This window comes from Ictidomys tridecemlineatus, chromosome 1 (genome assembly GCF_052094955.1).
Source record: "Ictidomys tridecemlineatus isolate mIctTri1 chromosome 1, mIctTri1.hap1, whole genome shotgun sequence".
NCBI classification, from domain to species: Eukaryota; Metazoa; Chordata; class Mammalia; order Rodentia; family Sciuridae; genus Ictidomys; species Ictidomys tridecemlineatus.
Window position 1 is genome coordinate 222,326,631 of NC_135477.1, and position 19,295 is coordinate 222,345,925.

Here is a 19,295-nt window from a genome sequence, read left to right on the forward strand (position 1 = left end):
CTTAGTGCAGTTTCTGCTGGGGATTTGCGTGGGCTTGTGTCTGAAGGTGAGAGTTTGCTCTGATTGTGCTGTCACCCACTCTCTCCTTGACTTTTTGCATAAATGTTAGCATTCTGCTCTTTTGCTCACAGCCCAATGTACCTACATGGTTTTCATGGTATTTTGATGATAATATTGAAAGTTGGGTTTTCAGGACAATCTCATTTATTCACTTAATTCATTGTACCTCAGTTTGTGGGGATCTGTTCTGACCTGTAAACTGCTTCCCTCTGGCTAAGGATGTCTACTAATTGTGTCTATGTCTCACAGAGAGAGGGATTCTTTTTCTCTACTGGATAGCTGCTCCTTTTGTTCTCGGGGAAAGGCACAACAACCAGGAGTGATCTCAGGACCACAGAAGAGGCACAGAAGGCCTGCACCTGTTCTGAATCACTCTAAATATGGAGTTAGGAGCCAAAACATAATAAGGCTTTTTCGAAGTTTTATTTTTAGTTATGAGTTACTGCAAACATTCAGAAAAAGTACAGTACTTTTGAGTATCCCCTGATTGCACAGATGTTAATGCTTTGCCATTTTTTAACATCAGTACTCTGGTGCTTTTTAAAAAAAGGAATTTCAAGGCCACAGCTAAAGCCTCCTGCTTCCTCCCCTGCCTCTCTTGATGTTGATACCCTTCTTTAAGTTAGTGGGTATCATTCTCTTGTATGCTTTTACATTTTTATGATATGTGTGTATGCATGCATAAACTATATGTGGTGATATTTTTTGGGGGGGGAGTGGGGTGAAGGGGTATTGGGCATTGAACTCAGGCACTTGATCACTGAGCCACATCCCAGCTTTATTTTGTATTTTATTTAGAGTCAGGTAACACTGAGTTGCTTAGTGCCTCACTTTTGATGAGGCTGGCTTTGAACTCAATATCCTCCTGCCTCAACCTCCAGAGCTGCTGGGATTACAAGCATGCACCACCACTCCCGGCTTGTAGTAGTATTTTATGTGTTATAAATTTTACAGACATTGCAACATACTGCCTTTATCTTTTTGAAACTTACTTTTTTTCCCTGGTAATGTTGAGATTAACAAATATTCCCTCATGTAGATCAGTAGATATTTGTTTCATATTTCTGGTTTGATTCTGCCACTTTTTTGTTATCTGGATTTTGTGAGAAGCGCAAAGAATATAATGTGTTAATTTTGAGGTGTGTTTACTAGCTTCTAGCATTCCATGTGAATCATATGCTACTTAGTGGAATTTTACTATGTATAGGTTAGCTTTTATTATGACTCATCTGTTTTACAGTTTATAAGTAACTTTCTAATAACATATGGAATGAATATATACATATTTTTCCTTGACCACGTAAGGACTTAGATTATTTTGATAACCTGTTTATTATTAAAGTAAAAGCTTAGCAAAGGAAATTTGGAAAGTACAACAAACTACAGTGAATAAAATATCTGTAATCCAACAACCCACAGATGAACAGTTAACATTTGTTTTATTATGTTGTCCGTATATAGTCTACTTTTCTACATATAGAAAATCAACCTGATGTCATAATATTGTATTATGACTCTACATTTTGCACTTACGAGCTTTTGTATTTTAATTTCTCTCCTGCAATGTGATTTTTTTTTTTATATCCTACTGGTAAACTGTAGTTATCCACTTTTTTCCTTGAATATTCTGTTTGCTCTAATTTTGGCTGTTGTAAGTAATGCTGCTTTGAACATTGTATATAAATATTTTCAGACTTAAAAAAATCTGTACATAGTTTTCAACTGTGTCAAAGTAAAACAGGTTTCTTTATTGTACAGCTTTTAACATGTGACTGTACATGGTGAATCCCTAAAAGAATGGTTGTTGTCTGCATACGATTAAGTTCCAGAAGTAGATTTGTTGGGTCAGGAAAAAATACTTTCATTTTAAAGCTCTTGATATTGATTACATTAGTTAATATTTGTAATGCACTTAGAATGGTGCCTGGACATTATCAGCCACTGTTTGTTAAGATGTAGTTATGTCATAAAGTTGATGATAGAGATGCTAATTAATATTTATTGAAAATTTACTCTTCACTTTATTCTGTGGGAAGTGCTTAACAGACATTCACCTCTTGGTTTGTCCTTTCAACAACCCTGTGAGAGGTGTAGGAGCTATTATTATTTCAGTTTTATGGTTGAGGAAACAGGGTGGGGAGAGTGGAGTCATCAGTCCTTACTATTTCAGTTGTTAGAAGGGTTGGTGACATGGCTGTGGCCTTAATCTGTACATATTTTTATTGTGACAGATTAAGAGAAAGAACTGTTTGAACTCCTGTCCCAAGTATTCTACCTGTTATCTGTGTGATATAAAGTGTTTCTCAAAGTTAGTCCATGACAACACGGAAAAATCAGTAAACTGTAGAAGTCTTATGTGCCTGTATCTTGTAACCACACCCAAACGTAGATGTAAAAGAGATCCATTGCTCCAGAGGCCACCCTGTGTCCCATCTCAGGCAATATCACCACGGATTAGTTTTGCTGATTTTGAAACTTCATAAAAGTGGACTTTTACTTTTATACAAACACAGATGTTATATATATGCACATATATTTATATATAAAATATGTATAATATACATATATATATAATAAACAAAGTATTATATAAATTCTTTTTTGTGTGATTTCATTCATTCAAACTGCCTATAGGATTCATTCATTTTGTTGCATGAATTAGTAGTTCTTTTTTGTTGCAATTTAATATTGTTTGAATATACCATGGCATTTAGATTGTTTCCAGTTTTTGTATATTTGGAATAAAGCTGCTACAAACATTCTTATATGTGTTTCAGTGGAAATAAGCAATCATTTCTCTTGAATGCATACCAGGAGTGGAATTTCAGGGTCGTGGGTATATGTACATTTAGGTTCCCTAAACACTGTTAAACATTTTCCCAAAGTGGTTGTACCAATAGAACTCTCACCACTAGAGTTAGAGACTCCCAGGTATTCCATATCCTTACCAATACTTCATATTGTCAATCATTTTATTTAGCCATTCTTCAAAGAGATTTGAAGTTGCTCAGAGCTATTTCCAGATGTCCAGGCAGGAGGACAAAATAGTAAAAGAGAATTATAAGACAACTTTTGAAAAAAGTTGGAGAAGTTATTGGCTTATTTTGAAATAAGCCTGTTATATTATTCAGTTGTGTGACTCATTTGAAATTTCTGATATCCAGCAAAGGTACTTTGGGAGACAGTTGACCTGATTCTGTTCCTGGTTTTGTGTGTGGGAAATGGGCAAACCAATAAATGTCCCTCACATTGGTTTCTTCATGTATAAAAATGATGGGATTAGGGGGCTGGGGTTGTAGCACAGTGGCAGAGCACTTGCCTAGCATGTGTGAGGCACTGGATTCAATTTTCAGCACTGCATATAAATAAATGTCTATTGACAACTAAAAAAAAAATTAAAAAATGATGAGATTAGTTAGAAAATATCAAAACTCTTATTTAAAAAATTTCTCATTTTATATTCTTTTTGGTATTTTTGGCTTCATTCTCTTTCTTAAGTCTGTGGTTTAAATGATTTATAACATTGCCTTTATATAATTTATCATTTATTACTCAACTACTGTTTTTTAAAAAATAAGTGTTTGTGTTCTGGTGCTGTCCTGGGCACTAGGGATATACAAGTGAATAAGACCCTGACTGATCCTCAAGTTACTTTTGTACTCTTGTACAATGAAAAAGGAGCATTCAAAGTTTGGAATAGCACAGTATATCTAGAGAGAAATACAGGCTACTAAGGCAGCACATGAAAGGGGAACTTAACGTACACTTGAGGGCCAAGGAGCATTTTTTCAGATCTGCATCCTTGAAGTTGAGAAGAGGCCCAGTGACAGGCAGGGCCTCAGCCAGCAGGGAGCAGATGTGCAGAGACTTGGAGGTAAGTAATCTCATGACTTCAAGGGCTCTGTATGACTGTGGTGGGGTTTGGAACAGTGGCTAGACATGAGGCTGCAGAGCCCAGCTAAGGTCACATCATGGAAACCTTAAAAGTTAGCCTGGAGTGACGTGGTCAGATCTGGGCACCATGTAGAAAAAGATTAGAAAGGATGGGCCACTGCATTAAGGCTGTTTAGGGTGACGTCCTGATGAAGAATGAGATGATAGGCTTCACAGCCTGGTAAGGGCAGGAAGGATGTAGAAAAGTGGATGGATTTAATAATACTTAAAAATCATCAGAATTTTGTAATTGGATATGGAATATGAGAACAGAAGTGATCTTCGGGACAATTCCCAGACTTGGGAGTTGAACATTGTTCTGATTATCTGCTACCAAGTAACAAATGACCTCAAAACAGTGGCTTAACACAATAACAGAAATTAATTTTACACATAAATCTGGAGGTTGACAGGGTCAACTAGGCAGTTCTTGCCCAAGATCTCTCAAGAAGTTATACTTAGATGGTATCTAGGCACATTTTCTTCACACGTCTGGCACCTGGGAGGAACTTTGCAACACATGGGCACTGGACAAGTAGATTCCTGGGGCACCTCTGTGTGGTTTTTCTGTGTGATGGCTTCAGGGTAGCTGGACAGACTTCTTTGGAGGCTGAAGGTTTATTGAGAAATGTACCAAGGAAATTGGGTAGGAACTGCCTGGTCTTTTCTAACTAACTCTTAACGGAGGTGCATATCCCTTTTGCTGTGTTCTCTTCATCATGACCCTCACAAAGGCATGCTCAGGTTCAAAGGCAGGAAACTGACATCTCTTGGTGGGAGGAGGGTTGAAGAATTTGTGGGTATGTTTTCAAAGCACTCCAAGTGTGGAGGTGGCTAATGGGGTCACACACTATAACAGGTAACACCTAAAGGAATGGCAGGTTGGGAGGAAAAGTCAGGCATTGGATTTTGGAGTTGGCTGAATTTGAGCTGCTTGTATCAAATCGAGCTGAGATTTTAAAGTAAGTAGATGAAAACAGATAAGGGTTGTAGATGTAGTTAAAAATTGTACCTAACTTTTATTGTTACTTGCTATATACTGTACCATACTATATTATCATCACTTGAGAAACAGTGCTAAGTATTTTTTCATACCTTATTCATTTACATTTACATTATCATTTTAGAGATTAGAAAATAGACTTTTATGCCCAAGATGTGAAAGAGCCAAAATTTGAACTTGGAGCTGGATAATGTCTGAGCTCACTTTCTTCAGACCATTCAGGCCACACCAGAAGATAACCCACATGTGAGTGTTGGGTCGTGCAGTGTAGGAATGAAGAACCCTGAGGAGACCCAGAGCCTCAGTCGCTACTAGCACATAGTAGGTACAGGAGTTTTTATGGTATCACCAACCTCAAAAAGGACTATGGGAGAAAGAACTGAAAGGTTAGAAGAAAACTAGGAGAGTGTAGGGTCAATCAGGCTGAGGACATGGATTATTTCTGGAAGGAGGAAGTGGCTCATTTTGTTCAATATTGCCCAGAGATCATGGCAGATAATTGTGAAAATGACCACTGGGTTCTCATCAGTGGTGACCTTGACCTTGGGTGGAGGGTCTGGGGGTGCAGGTTGAGGAGTGGGAGTGGTGAAGCACTACTGCTGCCATTCTTGGAAGACATTTCACCATGGAATAGAAGGAAGACGGCGGGAACTAGATGGGCAGGAAGATTGGTGGTGGCTTCCTTTTGAAATGGAATTAGAGGTGGTTGAATGTGGATGAAGGAGAATGTGAGTCTTCTTGAGTGTGACTGAAATATAGGAGAAGGAGGGATAGAGCTGAGTAAGGTGGAAAAGGCTGCAGTGAAGAAGGAGGGGGAGGGATGACCAGGGAAACAGAAGGGCTGGTTGCTGTGTGTGCTGTTAAAGTCATTGCAACTTAACAGTGACACAGATCTGAGTGGTTGGGATTTTATTTTCTTCCAACCCTTGTAACTATCTAGATGTCGTTTCAAGAAGGCTATGGTTTTTCTAAGGTGACTTGATGGACAGACAGTGGGGTCAAGGACTTAAGGACACTGGTAAGAAAATGGTTGAAGTGATAGTGCGATCTAGGATAATGGAAAGGAAGGGGGAGCAAATAGAAAGTAGAGGATGCAAGGGACCTGTGGTTCTGATGAGACCGCACAGTAAGTGTCAGGAGTAACTGTCAGAAAACACGAGGAGAGAAGTTCCCGTGTGGTCAGACAATCGGAATTTAAGATTGCAGGAGTAGACCCAGTTCCCTGAGAAGGAGACTCCAGGGTATGGCAGGCAGCAAGTAAAAGATGGGCAAGTCAGAAGATGGGAGAAAAAATACAGCCATGATCATCCTCATGGATAGTGAGATCACCAAGACCATGGCTGGGCTTGGGTTGGAGTGAAAGACTGACCAGGTATCAGAAATATAGTGAACAAGGCAAGGTCTGCCAATGGACATCATAAACAAGGGGCAGCAGAGGACACTGGATAGAGTACATTTTCCTGAGTCTTCAAAAGAGTAGAGGGTTGGGGTTGAGGCCAAGAATTGGAGCATTTGTGTAGCATGTATGAGGATCTGGGTTCAGTCCCCAAACAAAACAGAGAGGAGGTTAGCCTAGGAGTGGAAGAAGAGTGAGGAGTAGTCCCAGGTGGTCTTGGGGGATTGAGTTAGGCACAGGTAGAGAGTACATTTAACAGACTTTTTGTGGGTATAGAGGAGTTTGTTCCTGATTGAGTGCTGTAGGCTTTGGGGTGAACTCCTTGGTGCTACCGTTATGTGTAACTTTGGCAGGTTACTTCTAAGGGTCTCTCTTCTTCTCATCTGTTGAGTGGGGATAGGAAAAGGGTTTGTTTTGACAATATAATACATGGATTCTTAGAATAGTGACTGGAACCTCTTTCTCTGGTACCTCTTCTTGCTCTCTGTCATAGCAGAAAAGACTTACCAGTGTTTCTGTGGCAGATGCTTTCTAAGGGCCTGCCTTATTTGATCATCACAATGACCCCATGAGGTGTGTGTGGGGGTACTAGTATGTTCTCTGTTTTCCCCCCAGTGTCAAACCTGAGATACAGAAAGATTAAGAAACTTGTTTAAGGAGATTAAGTTTGTAAATAGCAGAGATGCCATTTGAAGCCCAGAAATCTGGTGAGAAAGGCCTTCCTGCACAGGCATGTACCAGCACTTGTGTGGCTCCATGGAAAGGCTTGGGAGGGTGAGGACCAGGTGAGCTTGGCTTGTGGGAGAAGAGGCCCAGAGAAGTGTAGGGTCTCTCAAGAGACTCGGTTGCTGCCTGGTTCTGCCACACAGCCTGATCTCTTTAGAGGTCTCCTTGGGTTTGAGTCTCTGCTGACCAGGCTCCCAGGGCAGAGAGCTGGTGGTGTGAACACTGAGTCTGGAAGATGATGGAGACCCAGGCTGAGGCCTTTCTACTGGCCTGAAAGCTGGTCAAAGGCGTGTGCTGGCGCACTGAGTGTTTCCTTGTGGGCAGCCTGTTGGAGCTGCTTTGTTAGAGTAGCCTATGAAGTTAGCCTCTTCTCTGGAGCAATTGTATAATAATCTGAATGCCTGTGAGTAATCTAAAATGGCTTGTGTGATCCTGACTTCTAGCTAATTAAAATGATCAGTGAGCACAGTATAGAAGAAGTAATTTTCCTCTCTCTTTTTAAAACTTTCTCCTCTTCTTGTCTTTAACTACAAAAGCTGACCTGAGGCTCCTTCAGGGATGCCTCTGGGGCAGCCTTAGACACTTATGCCTTTGAGGCACCGCACAGAGATGCCTGGCCATGGGGCAATCAGGGCTGAAATCCAGCCCCTACCCAGCTTGCCAAGGCTTCCTTTATGAATGGGCACAGGGATGTCTAAAGGGTTAGCTGTGACCTTGCCTCAGTCCTTTGTTCCTGCCTGTTACAGGATAAAGCACACTGTCACGCGCCTGGCTGGGTTGCAGGCCTCTTAGTAGAGTAATAATGTTTTAGTCTTTGATGAACTTCATATGTAATAATAAGGTTGTATGGCCCAGTGAGGTCATAGCTGTCAATTTGTGTAAATAATTGTGTGATGTTCACAAAATGATAAAATCACCCAAGTATGCATATCTCAGAATGTATCTCCCTGGTTAAATGATGCTCTAGTGTGTGTGTGTGTGTGTGTGTGTGTGTGTGTGTGTGTGTGTGTGTGTGTGTGTGTGTGTGAGAGAGAGAGAGAGAGAGAGAGAGAGAGAGAGAGAGAGATTGATTTAAAAGAAAGCCTAGTGCTGTAAGTACTAGAAAAGTGCTACTATTGAAATGGGACTTAGTGTATAAAACAAGGACTTAGGTTACTGTTGTTAACAAAAAGATTCCATTCCCATTATGCTCATTTTTCCATACCAGCCTTTCAAAAATCTTTCTGCTTCCACCTCATAAGCATAGTGCAGAGTTACTGGGTTAAAGATATTGCAGCTGCTTGTTGGTGTTTTAAGTGGCAGCTATTTCTGATTTACAGGGGTGAAAGGTCCTGGCGTGGCATACGGTGGCCCACATTGGTCCTCAGGCCTGTTCTGCTTACAGCTGTTATGTAAGTTTGGCTCACTTTCACCTGAGTAGGCAAGTTTTCTGAGGTCCTGCTCTAGAATTATGATTGGAACTCTCAGCTCCTCTTTTGTTGGAATCAGATGGTTTCTGCTTTTGAGGACTTCTTCTCCTAGCATGTAATTTATTAGCCTGCTCTTTTATCCCTTCTTCCTTTATGAATGTTTCCTGAGAGGCAGTCTGTTGCAGGGGAGAGAGCACTGGGCTGATTTATGGGATAATGTTGCTGTTCTTCAGTTTCCTGAATGCAACTGATGCTTTTTTTCAAGTCACTGTGCTAGATGTAGAAAACTACTTGTGATTATTGGATTTCTCTTTCTCGTGTTTCATTTTATATAGAAGTCTGTACTTCTATATAGTTCGTCAGTAATATTTCTTCAGTATAACTTATTTTTCCCAATTTGTTTGGTTTTCAAGTTTATATTTTAAAGACAAGTCATTTAGATAGGATCATTTATTGCTCCTGGGTTTTCTTTGCATTCCTGATTTTTTTTTAAATACTCTTTCTGACCTGGCCTTGGGATTTAGGTAGGATTGCTTTTTGAGCCAGGGGTACATACCAACTTTTATGCAAGCCCTGAGTGTGTAGGAAATAGATTCCTGTGCTAGCAATGTTTTTTCCAAATATGTCCTTATTTGGAAGACATTGGATAGCTATATTGATCATCTTTGGAAATACCCATAAATGGATATTTTTCACTTCTTGTCTTTTCAGTGTTCTTAATTCTTTGTCAGTTTGTTCAAGACCTTTTTATAAAGATGCCTGATTATGAAGAAATGATGGAGATGAAGAATCAAGATTTATAACAAACTAATTGAAGCTTTGCTTCTTTCTTCGTCTGTCTTAAAGCAGTTTTTTTTTTCTGTTCCCCAAATTCAGTGTTCTTAAGAGTTCCTCTCTGAGGCAATGATGATTTATCATTATAATAAGTTGCCTTATTACATTATTGCAGGGTGATATTAAAACAGCAATAACAAATGAATATGCTCAAAGAGTGGAAGTGGAAAAGGTGATCAAAATTAATAGGGACTTTATTTTTCTAATTATATTTTAATCAGTGTTTATTACTCAAAATGAAACATGTAACTTTAGGTCCTTGAGTTTAATTCTGGCATACCATCCTGTGTTAAAATACCTTGTTACAGCATGGAAAAGATCTGCAGGATTTTAAAACATTCTATGAAGATTGGAGTCAATTAGTTTTGTCTTGGAGAAGAAAAACCCTACCCATTCCTCCCAACTTCTTATTTCTTTCTGCCTGACTTTTTTTCTCTCAAGAAATATTTCTTGAGAGCTTAATATGGGGGTCTCAGATAATACAGGGATGGTATCCTTGTAGCTACTGAGACTCTAGCCTGTAACATTGAATATAATGTATATCTTTGCTTGTGTGAAAACCCCAAAAGATGAGCTAGGGAACAATAGAGTGAACAAATTTTTTTCTGCAAAGGTTCAGCTAGTAAAGACTTCAGGCTTTATGGGTCATGTGCTGTGTCTCAACTACTCAGCTCTGCTATTGTAGTTCAAAAGCAGCAGTAGATAATAGGTAAACAGATAGTTATGACTGTGTTCCAATAAAACTTTGTTGGCAAAGAAATGTATTGGACTGGATATGACCTGCAGATTGCAGTTTGTCAACCATGGGACCTTCTCAAAGAAGAAAGGCAGTGTTGCATTATGTTTTTCTGAGGGCTGAGTTTTATAGAAATTTACAAAATTATAAGAAGAAGAAGTATAACTTTTTGGATTGAGATGTGTTTAAGAATACATCTGCCCCCTATCTTTAGTTATGAAAAGGCATAAACACTCTTCTGTGAACATCCAGAAGACAGACCTACTGTGAGAGGGGTTAGAGTCTTGAGAAGGCAGATGCTGGTTTCAGGATGAGGCAGAACTGTCTTAAGCTGTGTTCATCTGCCTCAAGTAGGAAATGACAAAGCAGAGTGTGCTTCTTCCTTCGCCCTGAGGGATGTTATCGAAGGGTTCCTGAGTGAGTGAGAGGTTGAACTGGATGCAAGATTCCTCTGGGTGATCCCCCTTCTTCTCTATCAGTCCTCACATATCAGGCAGTCTCTCCTCACTTTACCTTGAGTTATTTAAAAATCATTGTGGTATAGGGGAAGATTTCAGATATTTCTGTATTCTTTTTTTTTAATTTAGCAGCAGAATTCTGTTTTCCAGCTAACAGTGCAGAACTATGAAACAGGTGATCTTTGACTGTATGGAATATTTAGAAATTTATACTTTTGATCTAATGTATTATTACATATTGTTATCACTAAGAATAAAAATCTGTTACAAAAACTGAATTGAGATGTGGTTGAGAACTGAAGACTTATCCTCCAGTTTATCTGATGTTTGCATTTTATTCTTTTTGGTGCGGCACTAAAAAAAGAAAAAAAGAAAAAAAACAGGATTCTGATGGAATCATAGCTATAAATGTTACAGATTATGAAGAAGCTTACTATGCAATCTTGAGTTAATCTTCAGAAAGAAGGCAAAACATAGGTTTTATTCTGAGGTAGAGCACTTGCCTAGCATGTGTGAGGCACTGGGTTTGATCCTCAGAACTACATAAAAATAAATAAATAAAGGCATAAAAATACAGTAATATAAAAGAAGAATTTTAAAAAGCCCGGGTTGTCTAGTTTATAAGCAAATGGTAAATTTTAGGACATGTTTTCCTTCAGCCAGTGATTTCTACAGTGGTACAATGATTTTTGTTAAGTTAATAAGAAAGTACTGATTTGGTAAAAAGGGCTCAGCCATGTGAATACTTTGAGGACTTTAAATAAAGATTTGACAATATAGGTATCATGCTCAAGGAAGAGACTTCAAATAGTTCAAGGTGAGTATATCTAAACATTTTTTCTAAGGGTTTAGCAGAAAGACAGTGCTGAAATTTGTGTTGATTTAGTTATATCAAAAGCAACTGAGGCAGAGGCTCTCATCATGTATCCTCACAACGTACTAATTAAAAAAAAAAACCACACAACTAAATAGCAGAAAGATCAGTAGAATAGAGGAAAGCAATTATGCTTTTATAATTATGTCAAAATGAATCATTAAGTATAACCAAAAAGAGATTATAAAAAAAGGAAAGGAGAAAGAATAGAGAAAGAATCTATATTTTGGAGTATTAAATATAACTTATGATTTCTAAGTGATGCTGCTTCCAAATGTCAGTGAGCAATGCATGTCACACTGGATGCCTGTCATTAAAATAATATTCAATATCAAAAAACATTGAATATTAAGAGTAAAATGATAATTGGTAAAATTTTATATCCTGTAGACTGAACCTCTTCAATCTACATGTAGTACCTTGCCTCGCTGGACAGTACTCTGAGGTCTGACTAGAATGAATTGTGTTTTTTTTTTTCCCTTTTCTCCCATCCTTCTCTCCTTTTTTGCTTCAGTGCTGGGAGCTGAGCTCCCTGGCTTTGCAATGCTTTCTTCTTTGGGGAAGCTCAGAGTTGCCATCCTGCTTTACAATATTTGCAGTGACAAGTCACAGGAGTTAATTCTGATCATGTAGCAGATGGGGACACTAGGAGTAGGAACCAAGGCTTGAATCCAGGGTGTCTATAGAATTGAGGGCAGAGCCATCCCCTGGGTGGGCCCTGGACTGGTCGATCCTGGCTCTTTTTTTGCTGGGCCACATTGTGGTGGCTGGCCAACTTGAAATGGCTCTCCTGCCACCTTTGTCAGTGGTGTATCTGGTGGTGGGCTCCTCATCTGTCAGGGTGTCCGCAACAGAGCAGACTCCGGGACCCACTCAGTCCTGGTAGATGGAAGCCCTCTGGCAGGAAGAGAGGTCTTACCATGCAGATGCTTTGTATATTAATGTGACAACTTAGATGCTATGTTGACTGGGAACATCAGAAATGGATACCAGATTGGAAAGTGATTATTTGGAATGAACAGGAGGATGTTCAGGGTATGCACCAGCAGCTTTCAAATGCATGCATGACCTGGGATGTTTCTTCATTTCCTCACACTGTCACTTGTGTCTGGAATTATCTTGTGTTCTCCCCTTTCACCTGGCTAACCCTTAGTCTTTTAAGACTGAATTCAGGAGATGGCTCTTTAGAAAGTCTTTCCTGATACTCCTAATTGTGTCCCTACTTGTTCTCCCTAATGCCTGTTGTACTAACTTCTTGCTGTGCTGAACTGTTTGTATTGCTCTTGCCTGCCACAGGTATGTCAGATTACCACTCTGAGGGCTGGTGGTGTAGTTAGTGGTAGAGGGCTTGTCTGCCATGCCCGAGGTCCTGGGTTCAATCCCCAGTACCTACAGTGGGTGGAGGATGGGTGTGTGTATATGGGAGGAGTACTAGTACTCTGTCCTGAGCTGGAAGATGGTTGATGCCAGGGTTTGCTCTTACTGATTTGCCTGGAAGTATCCACCATATTAAAGATGTTCTGCAGATGTTTTATTTATTTTTTTGGGTTGAATTTTCTAATCCCCAGTGCCTGATAGAAGTTGAAGGAATAAATCCTCCAAGGTAAGTCGTGCTTATCATTATTTTATTCTGTGAAATTAGAAGGGGATTTCTTTTTTCATCTTCATGCTTTTTAAAAAGAGAATTATTATTAAGATTTTAAGCCAAGATATGCTTTTATTTGGGTAGAACATGTGACTTATTTGTTTATTTGTGGTGTCTTATAGAAGACTAAAATTTTGCTGAGATGAAGTTTATAAATTCTGATATTGTTTTCATTTGATTCTTTTTGCAAGATAACTTATCAAGTCTTTCTGAGTGAATTTCACAAAGAGACCATGTGCTAAGATTATGTATTTATTTTAATAGGGGGAGGCAGTGATTCCTTTTGGGATTCCTGTTTCCAGTTGCAATTGACTCGGGAAGTGTAGCTGCTCTGGGGATGCTGGTGGCCCTGTTACAGCTAAAAACACTTTAGAAAATTGTTGAGAGGCCAATTTTGGTAGCTTTGCCTTGGATGCAAACGTCACTTTTCAGATTGATTATCACCCTTCTTTTTCCTTGTCTGATGAAGCTATAAAAGGTTGAGGAGCAAAAGCCTCCACATTTTGTAAACAAAATCTCATTTTATTTTTTAATGAGTTTTCTTTAAAAAGTTACTTATTCCCCATTTTGGGGGAACAGCTTTTGAGCATACTAAGGGAGCTGTTAAGTAATTCACTGTTAATGTTTGCAGTGACAACACTAACAGAAGGAGACACCAGCTCTGAGATAGGTGGCTTTCCCAAGCGGTTTTTTTCCAGTCTGAGGGGTAACTGAAGCTTAATTACAGACAAGATCTCTCTCAGAGGATGCCACCCACACAGCCCTTCAGAGCTCCCATGCACCTTGAAAAACATCTTGGATCTTTGTTCTCCACAGTCCTTCATCTTTGCCTTGTCCCGTTTTTTTTGTAGGGATACTGTTGTGAGAAAATGCTTAATCCTACTTCACCTTATTTGGAAATGGGTGGTCCCAGGTAAAGGCTCAATTGGAAGGTGTTTTCTTTTTCCCTTATCTGTTTTCTTGTTTGATAGTTTTTGTATCTTACCTCCATGACTGAAGAGTTGGCTTGGCTATATTAACTTTTTATTATCATCAAAAGCAAAATGATAGTGGGGAAAATAAGGGAAGGAAGTGATTCCATCTTGCTTCATATCAGGATAAAAGATTACATAGTGCATCAGAATTGAAACTGTCAATTATATTACTTAAAAATTAGCTTTTTAAAAAACGGATTGTTTTTCACTCTGATGAAACTGAAATCATACCTTGAAATCATTTTTTTTTGCACAATATAGCAAATAATTATTTTCTGTCATCATGTTGAAGATTTTTTCTTCTTTATTTTCATGCTTACCTTTGAAATTTCTTAGGGAAAACAACAGTAAACTGTAAGTAATCATATTAATTTCACATTGAGTGTTCTTTTTCCTTTTTTCTGTATTATACACTTTTTTCATAGACCCATTGGAACAGATTTTAACCAATTTGTGACTTTCTTTTGACAACACATCTTTCATCAAATGAAGTTGCAAAGAAGATGGGTGATTTGTTTTTGAAGTAATATTCTTTGGAGCTTCTTCTGGCAGTTCTAGATGTAGATTTGTGAATGTTGACTTGGAGGCTCCTGGGTCACAGTTTATATGGGGTAGTTTGTATTTAACTGAAAGTAAGTATTAATTGCTTATTCCAAGCTATGCCTCATGTCTCATGGACTTACAGTTAAGATAGGTTCTCACAAGTAGAGCACCTATAACAGGGAAAAATATGAAGTGTAACCATCCTAAATTAATTTCTAGTTCCTGTATCTTGACCAGGGGAAGTTTGGATATGATTTTCAATTCTCTTTATATTGGCCTCTCACTAATTAGAGGGATGAGGCCAAGCCGAGAGCATTGTTGTCAGAATGAATGGAATTTGGGTGATAGATGTGCCACTTGGTTTGAGGTAGGATGTTCAAGGGCAACACAGTATTAGTAAGGATTAGAGGTTAGAGAAGAGAAGAGAATGAGGTAATAAGGCTATTCAGGAAAAACAGTCTCAGAAAATAAGTTCAGGCTTTTCAGGGTAATAATTTTGGCAGTTCCAGTAATGGTACTTGAACATTTTGGGGCTGTGAGAGGGAAGGAGTAGAAAGCAGGTTTTCGGTAATTAGAGAATAGATATTTTTGCCTTTTTAAAAAATAAAGCTCTTTAAAGAGTTATTCTCTAATGACAAATGTTGGAGCCCTTTCCTGTGGCCTTGGGGGGACCTACTTTTTAAAAACAAACATTACTCTGTCCCATCAGGATTGGACTAGGCTGAGAGAGACTTGGTGGTGTCTGAATGGGGAAGTTTTATTTCCATCACATGTACAGAGTCTGGAAGAAGAGGGGTGGCAGCCCTTGGCCACTGCCATCTCCAGGAGTGCTCACCTGTGTGTTTCACTTCACGTGTCCCCAGTTCTGTGTGTGCCCTCACAGTCTAGGATTGTCACCCGAGCTGCTTTAAGGCTCAGTTATGGAATGCAGAAGTGGGAAAGGAGCAAAAAGGTGCCCTTCTAATGTCACTTCCCTTAATGCATCCTTCGCTTTCATCTCATTTGGGAGAACTTAGTCCCACGGCACCCAGCTCTAAGAAAGTCTGGGAAATCCAGTCTTTTATTATGTGGCATAAAATAAGAGTTAATGTTCAGTTGGGAAAAAAGGTCTCCAGCTTACTGAGACAGTTGTTCAATAATTTACCATTTCATTCCAAAGGTATACCTCAGGGTAATTTCCAAAGATAAATGGGAAGAACAGATGTTGGTCAGAGTCATGAACATTTTCAGTAGTCTCCAGCTCTGAGGACAACTGTGACATTGGTCCAGGGTGTACTTCATTGGTCAGTCGTGTATTTCATTCAAAATAAAGCCTGTGGTGTTACAATAGTAATAGTAAATATTATTAATAAATAATAAATAATGATAAATAAAACTTTAATATTAAATAATCTGTCACTTGCTTTGAACAATAGAACCAGTGAATGCTTGGGATTTTTTGAAAGTTCAGAGTGAGTCTAAGAACATCACCCAACAATTATCTTTTGAGTTTAATTTCTCCGTTGCTATTAGTTTTTATTTTGAATATCTATGCCCATAGCCTTTGGCTTTTCCTTACTTTTTGTTAGTTATATTGAATCCAATGTCTTATGGACATTTTCTGAAGAGGCAGGAAACTTTGGCACAATTGGTCTGATGACTTGTTGGACTTTAAAAAAAAAAAAGCATCTTTTCAAAGCCACTTGACTGTCACAGGATCCTTGACACCATTGATAAAACCATGCTGGCTCAGATTCAGGCCATTATCAACTTAACAGAGAAGCTTTAACTTGATGATAATAAACCATAATAACACAGTTAGACTGTATAAAGTTATGGTTATTTTGACTACGTACCAATTTAATGTGCTAAAAATATTCCTTTGGTTAAATAGAGGAAAAGAAACCAATGCTCATGTTTAGTATGCATGTTTTGTTTTGTGTGTATGCATGAGTTTTATAGGAATCTGAACTTGAGTGTGAGAAGTTGTGAATTCTAAATTGAGTACTACCACTGATAATCTGAGACCAAGGACCTCAATCTTCTCACTAAATTTAGCTCATTCAGAACTTTCTGCATGTAACTAAGAGTGTTTTGTTTTTACAAGCATTTCTTTTCTGTCCATTATAAGAATTGTAGACACTTATAATAAGAATTGAACTTAAAAAAGTGCTTGTAAGATTCCTTAAATAATTTTTCATTAAAAATTAGATATGGAGGAAAGACTTAAACAATGAAATTAAACCATAAGTCACATTCCTTAGGTGGTCTATAGTAGTAGAGGATGAAGTGTCTGCTTTATAATCCCTTGGTAAGGTGGTATGTCCTGTCCTCTTATCTTTCTCTTATTCAGACTAGCTTAGAAAAAGCAGAAGGAAAGAATTCAATGCCTGCTCATGAAGCAGATGTCAGAATATAGCAGATTTTCTTTAAAGAGGGAGAAAAAAGAATAAGGGGAATGAAGCCAATTCTTTGGTACAAACATTTAGTTGTAATTGCATATTCTTATTTTAATCTTGTAGAGAATGTCTGAATGTATCCAGATCTCATTTGCCGTTTGTAGAATTGGCACTTACATGGTAAGCAATGTATATTTTTGTGGTATCAAATGTCATGAAAAAAATAAGTGAAGAACCAAGTGTTAGAGAGCACTTGGGACAGTGGGAATTGTCCTCTGCTGCTGGTGGGAGTGTAGGTCTACACCACCACTTTGGAAAATAATAAAGTCGAATAAGAGTCTTCTGTGACCGAGCAGTCTACTCCCAGGTGCTTGCCTTAGAAAAACTGTTGTGTCTTACAAGACCCAGGTAGGGAATAATGCTAGCAGAAGTCCATAGAAGCAAAACATCAGAAATAGTATGAATATCCATCAATAAGAGACTTGATTAAGTAAATAGTGAAAATTTCATTTAGTAGATTACTGTACAGCAGCAAAAATATAAGGTTAAAATATTGTATGAATATACCTTATAGCAACACACCACGTGTGGATCTCAAAAACATAACGTTGAATGAAAGATGTCACAAGAAAATACACAGAGTGTGACTTCATTGCTATCAATTCCAAACACATCAAAACCAAATAATACATTGTTTTAGAATGTAAAGAAAAGCAAAAGTGCAGTTGTGGTTACCTTTAGGGCAGTGTTTCTCAACAGGTTGTGACTTGACCCTGCAGAGGATCTAGGGCAGTATCTGGAGACATTTTTGTTTGTCACAGCTGGGAATGATGGTGGTGTAGGCTACAGACATCTAGTAGGTCGAGGCCAGGGGTGTAAATATCCAAGTGCAGTGACTGAGCACTTAAGAATCATTTGGGCCAAAATATCAAAGTTGAGGTTGAGAAACTGTTCTGGAGGAGTACAGGGAAGCAGAAGGGCTTTAAAAGTTATAGTAATATCATAGTCCTTAACTTGAATAGTAGGCATACAGAATTTACTTTGTTATTCTTTAAAAAATATATTTGCTTTATGCTGTGTATGCGTGATACATTTTATAATACAACATGAGAGAAAATAGATGTTTTGAATTTTGTTTTTATACAATTGTATCAATTGATTCAAATGCCTTGATCCCATTTCTTCCTTTAGGAAGAAACCTTCTTTTGTCCAGCATGAATTATATGTAAATGAATGACCCATTAAATGACTTTTCTTAAGTGACAAGGAAGGTGTCTTGATATTTTCCCTCTGGAGATCTCAGAAGTGGATTCTGAGATTGGACAGGAAATACTATTATGTTTAATTTTGAAGACTAGTTTCTTTTTTAAGAAAGGACCTAAAAAGATTTGTGTGAAGTAATTTTGTTTTCTCATTCACTTTGCACAGAGAAATATGCACATGTATACATAAAATACTTAAGGGAATTATTTAAAATGAATGATAGATTCTGGGTAAAAGATACAAGTGCAGATTATAAATTCCTTGCGAGTGGGGCCCTCTCTTGTGTTTGTATCATCCACAATACCTTGTACAACATCTCGTACCTGGTGAATGCTCAATAGCCAAATGTTCCATTGTATTAAAGTAAGCACAGTTTTCTTTTTTGCTTTAGTTTGAATTTCTGATTTTTTCCCCTTATTTCTTCCATCACCTTTTGTTATCTCAGATGAGTATTGGTCTCCAGATAGATGAATAGGTTACATGAGAGCTAAACATGTGTGTTTCATTATGTGAAGTACTTCATTAAGTAGGTTTCCTGAATTTTCTGGGGATCAGATGCCAAAGTTATGATTCGGCATAGAAGAGATGAATAAGGAAAATGTCCATGGAGGGTAAGTGGGGAGGATGTGACAGCAGGCAGAGCCTTCAGAATATGCTGTGGGTCTGACATCAGTGAAGGGAGCATGGGAAGGAAGGAGGTCTGGGATTGAAGAACTCTAGACTGCAGTTCAGTTCTGAGAAAGTCTTGGCTGGGCATTTGGGGCTTGCTTGAGCACAGTTGCCTATCATGGAATTTCCACATCGGGCAAGAAAAGCCCCAATTGAACACCTCTGCAGCTTAGGCACTTGTTGACTGAAGCCCAGCAGATACCTAGCCGTAGCATGAATGTCATGGTGAATCCAAATCTCTGTCAACTGGAGGCCGTCAATCAGTTGGTCTCTATAAGGGAAATCTACGTGGCACTTCTCCATGGCTGTCACAAGGAGTCACCAGAGGAGGGAATGGGTCTGATGATATTAAATGGTCAATTCCAGAAATAAGTTTAAAAATCACATGTTATTC

The 19,295-nt window shown here is 38.5% G+C and overlaps 1 protein-coding gene across 2 annotated transcripts in view; it reads left to right on the plus strand.

Moving 5' to 3' along the window:
• The window catches only part of Arl15 (ARF like GTPase 15), a 395,233-nt gene that overhangs the window by 7,488 nt on the left and 368,450 nt on the right, over positions 1 to 19,295 (plus strand). The window contains exon 1 of one of the 2 annotated variants that reach the window (XM_078016420.1): positions 17,093 to 17,149. The exons of the other annotated variant lie outside the window; for it this stretch is intronic. Coding sequence (XP_077872546.1) covers positions 17,096 to 17,149 — 54 coding nt within the window. The 5' untranslated portion in view covers positions 17,093 to 17,095. Of the gene's footprint in view, positions 1 to 17,092; positions 17,150 to 19,295 lie in introns of those variants that run through there. 2 annotated transcript variants of the gene reach the window in all.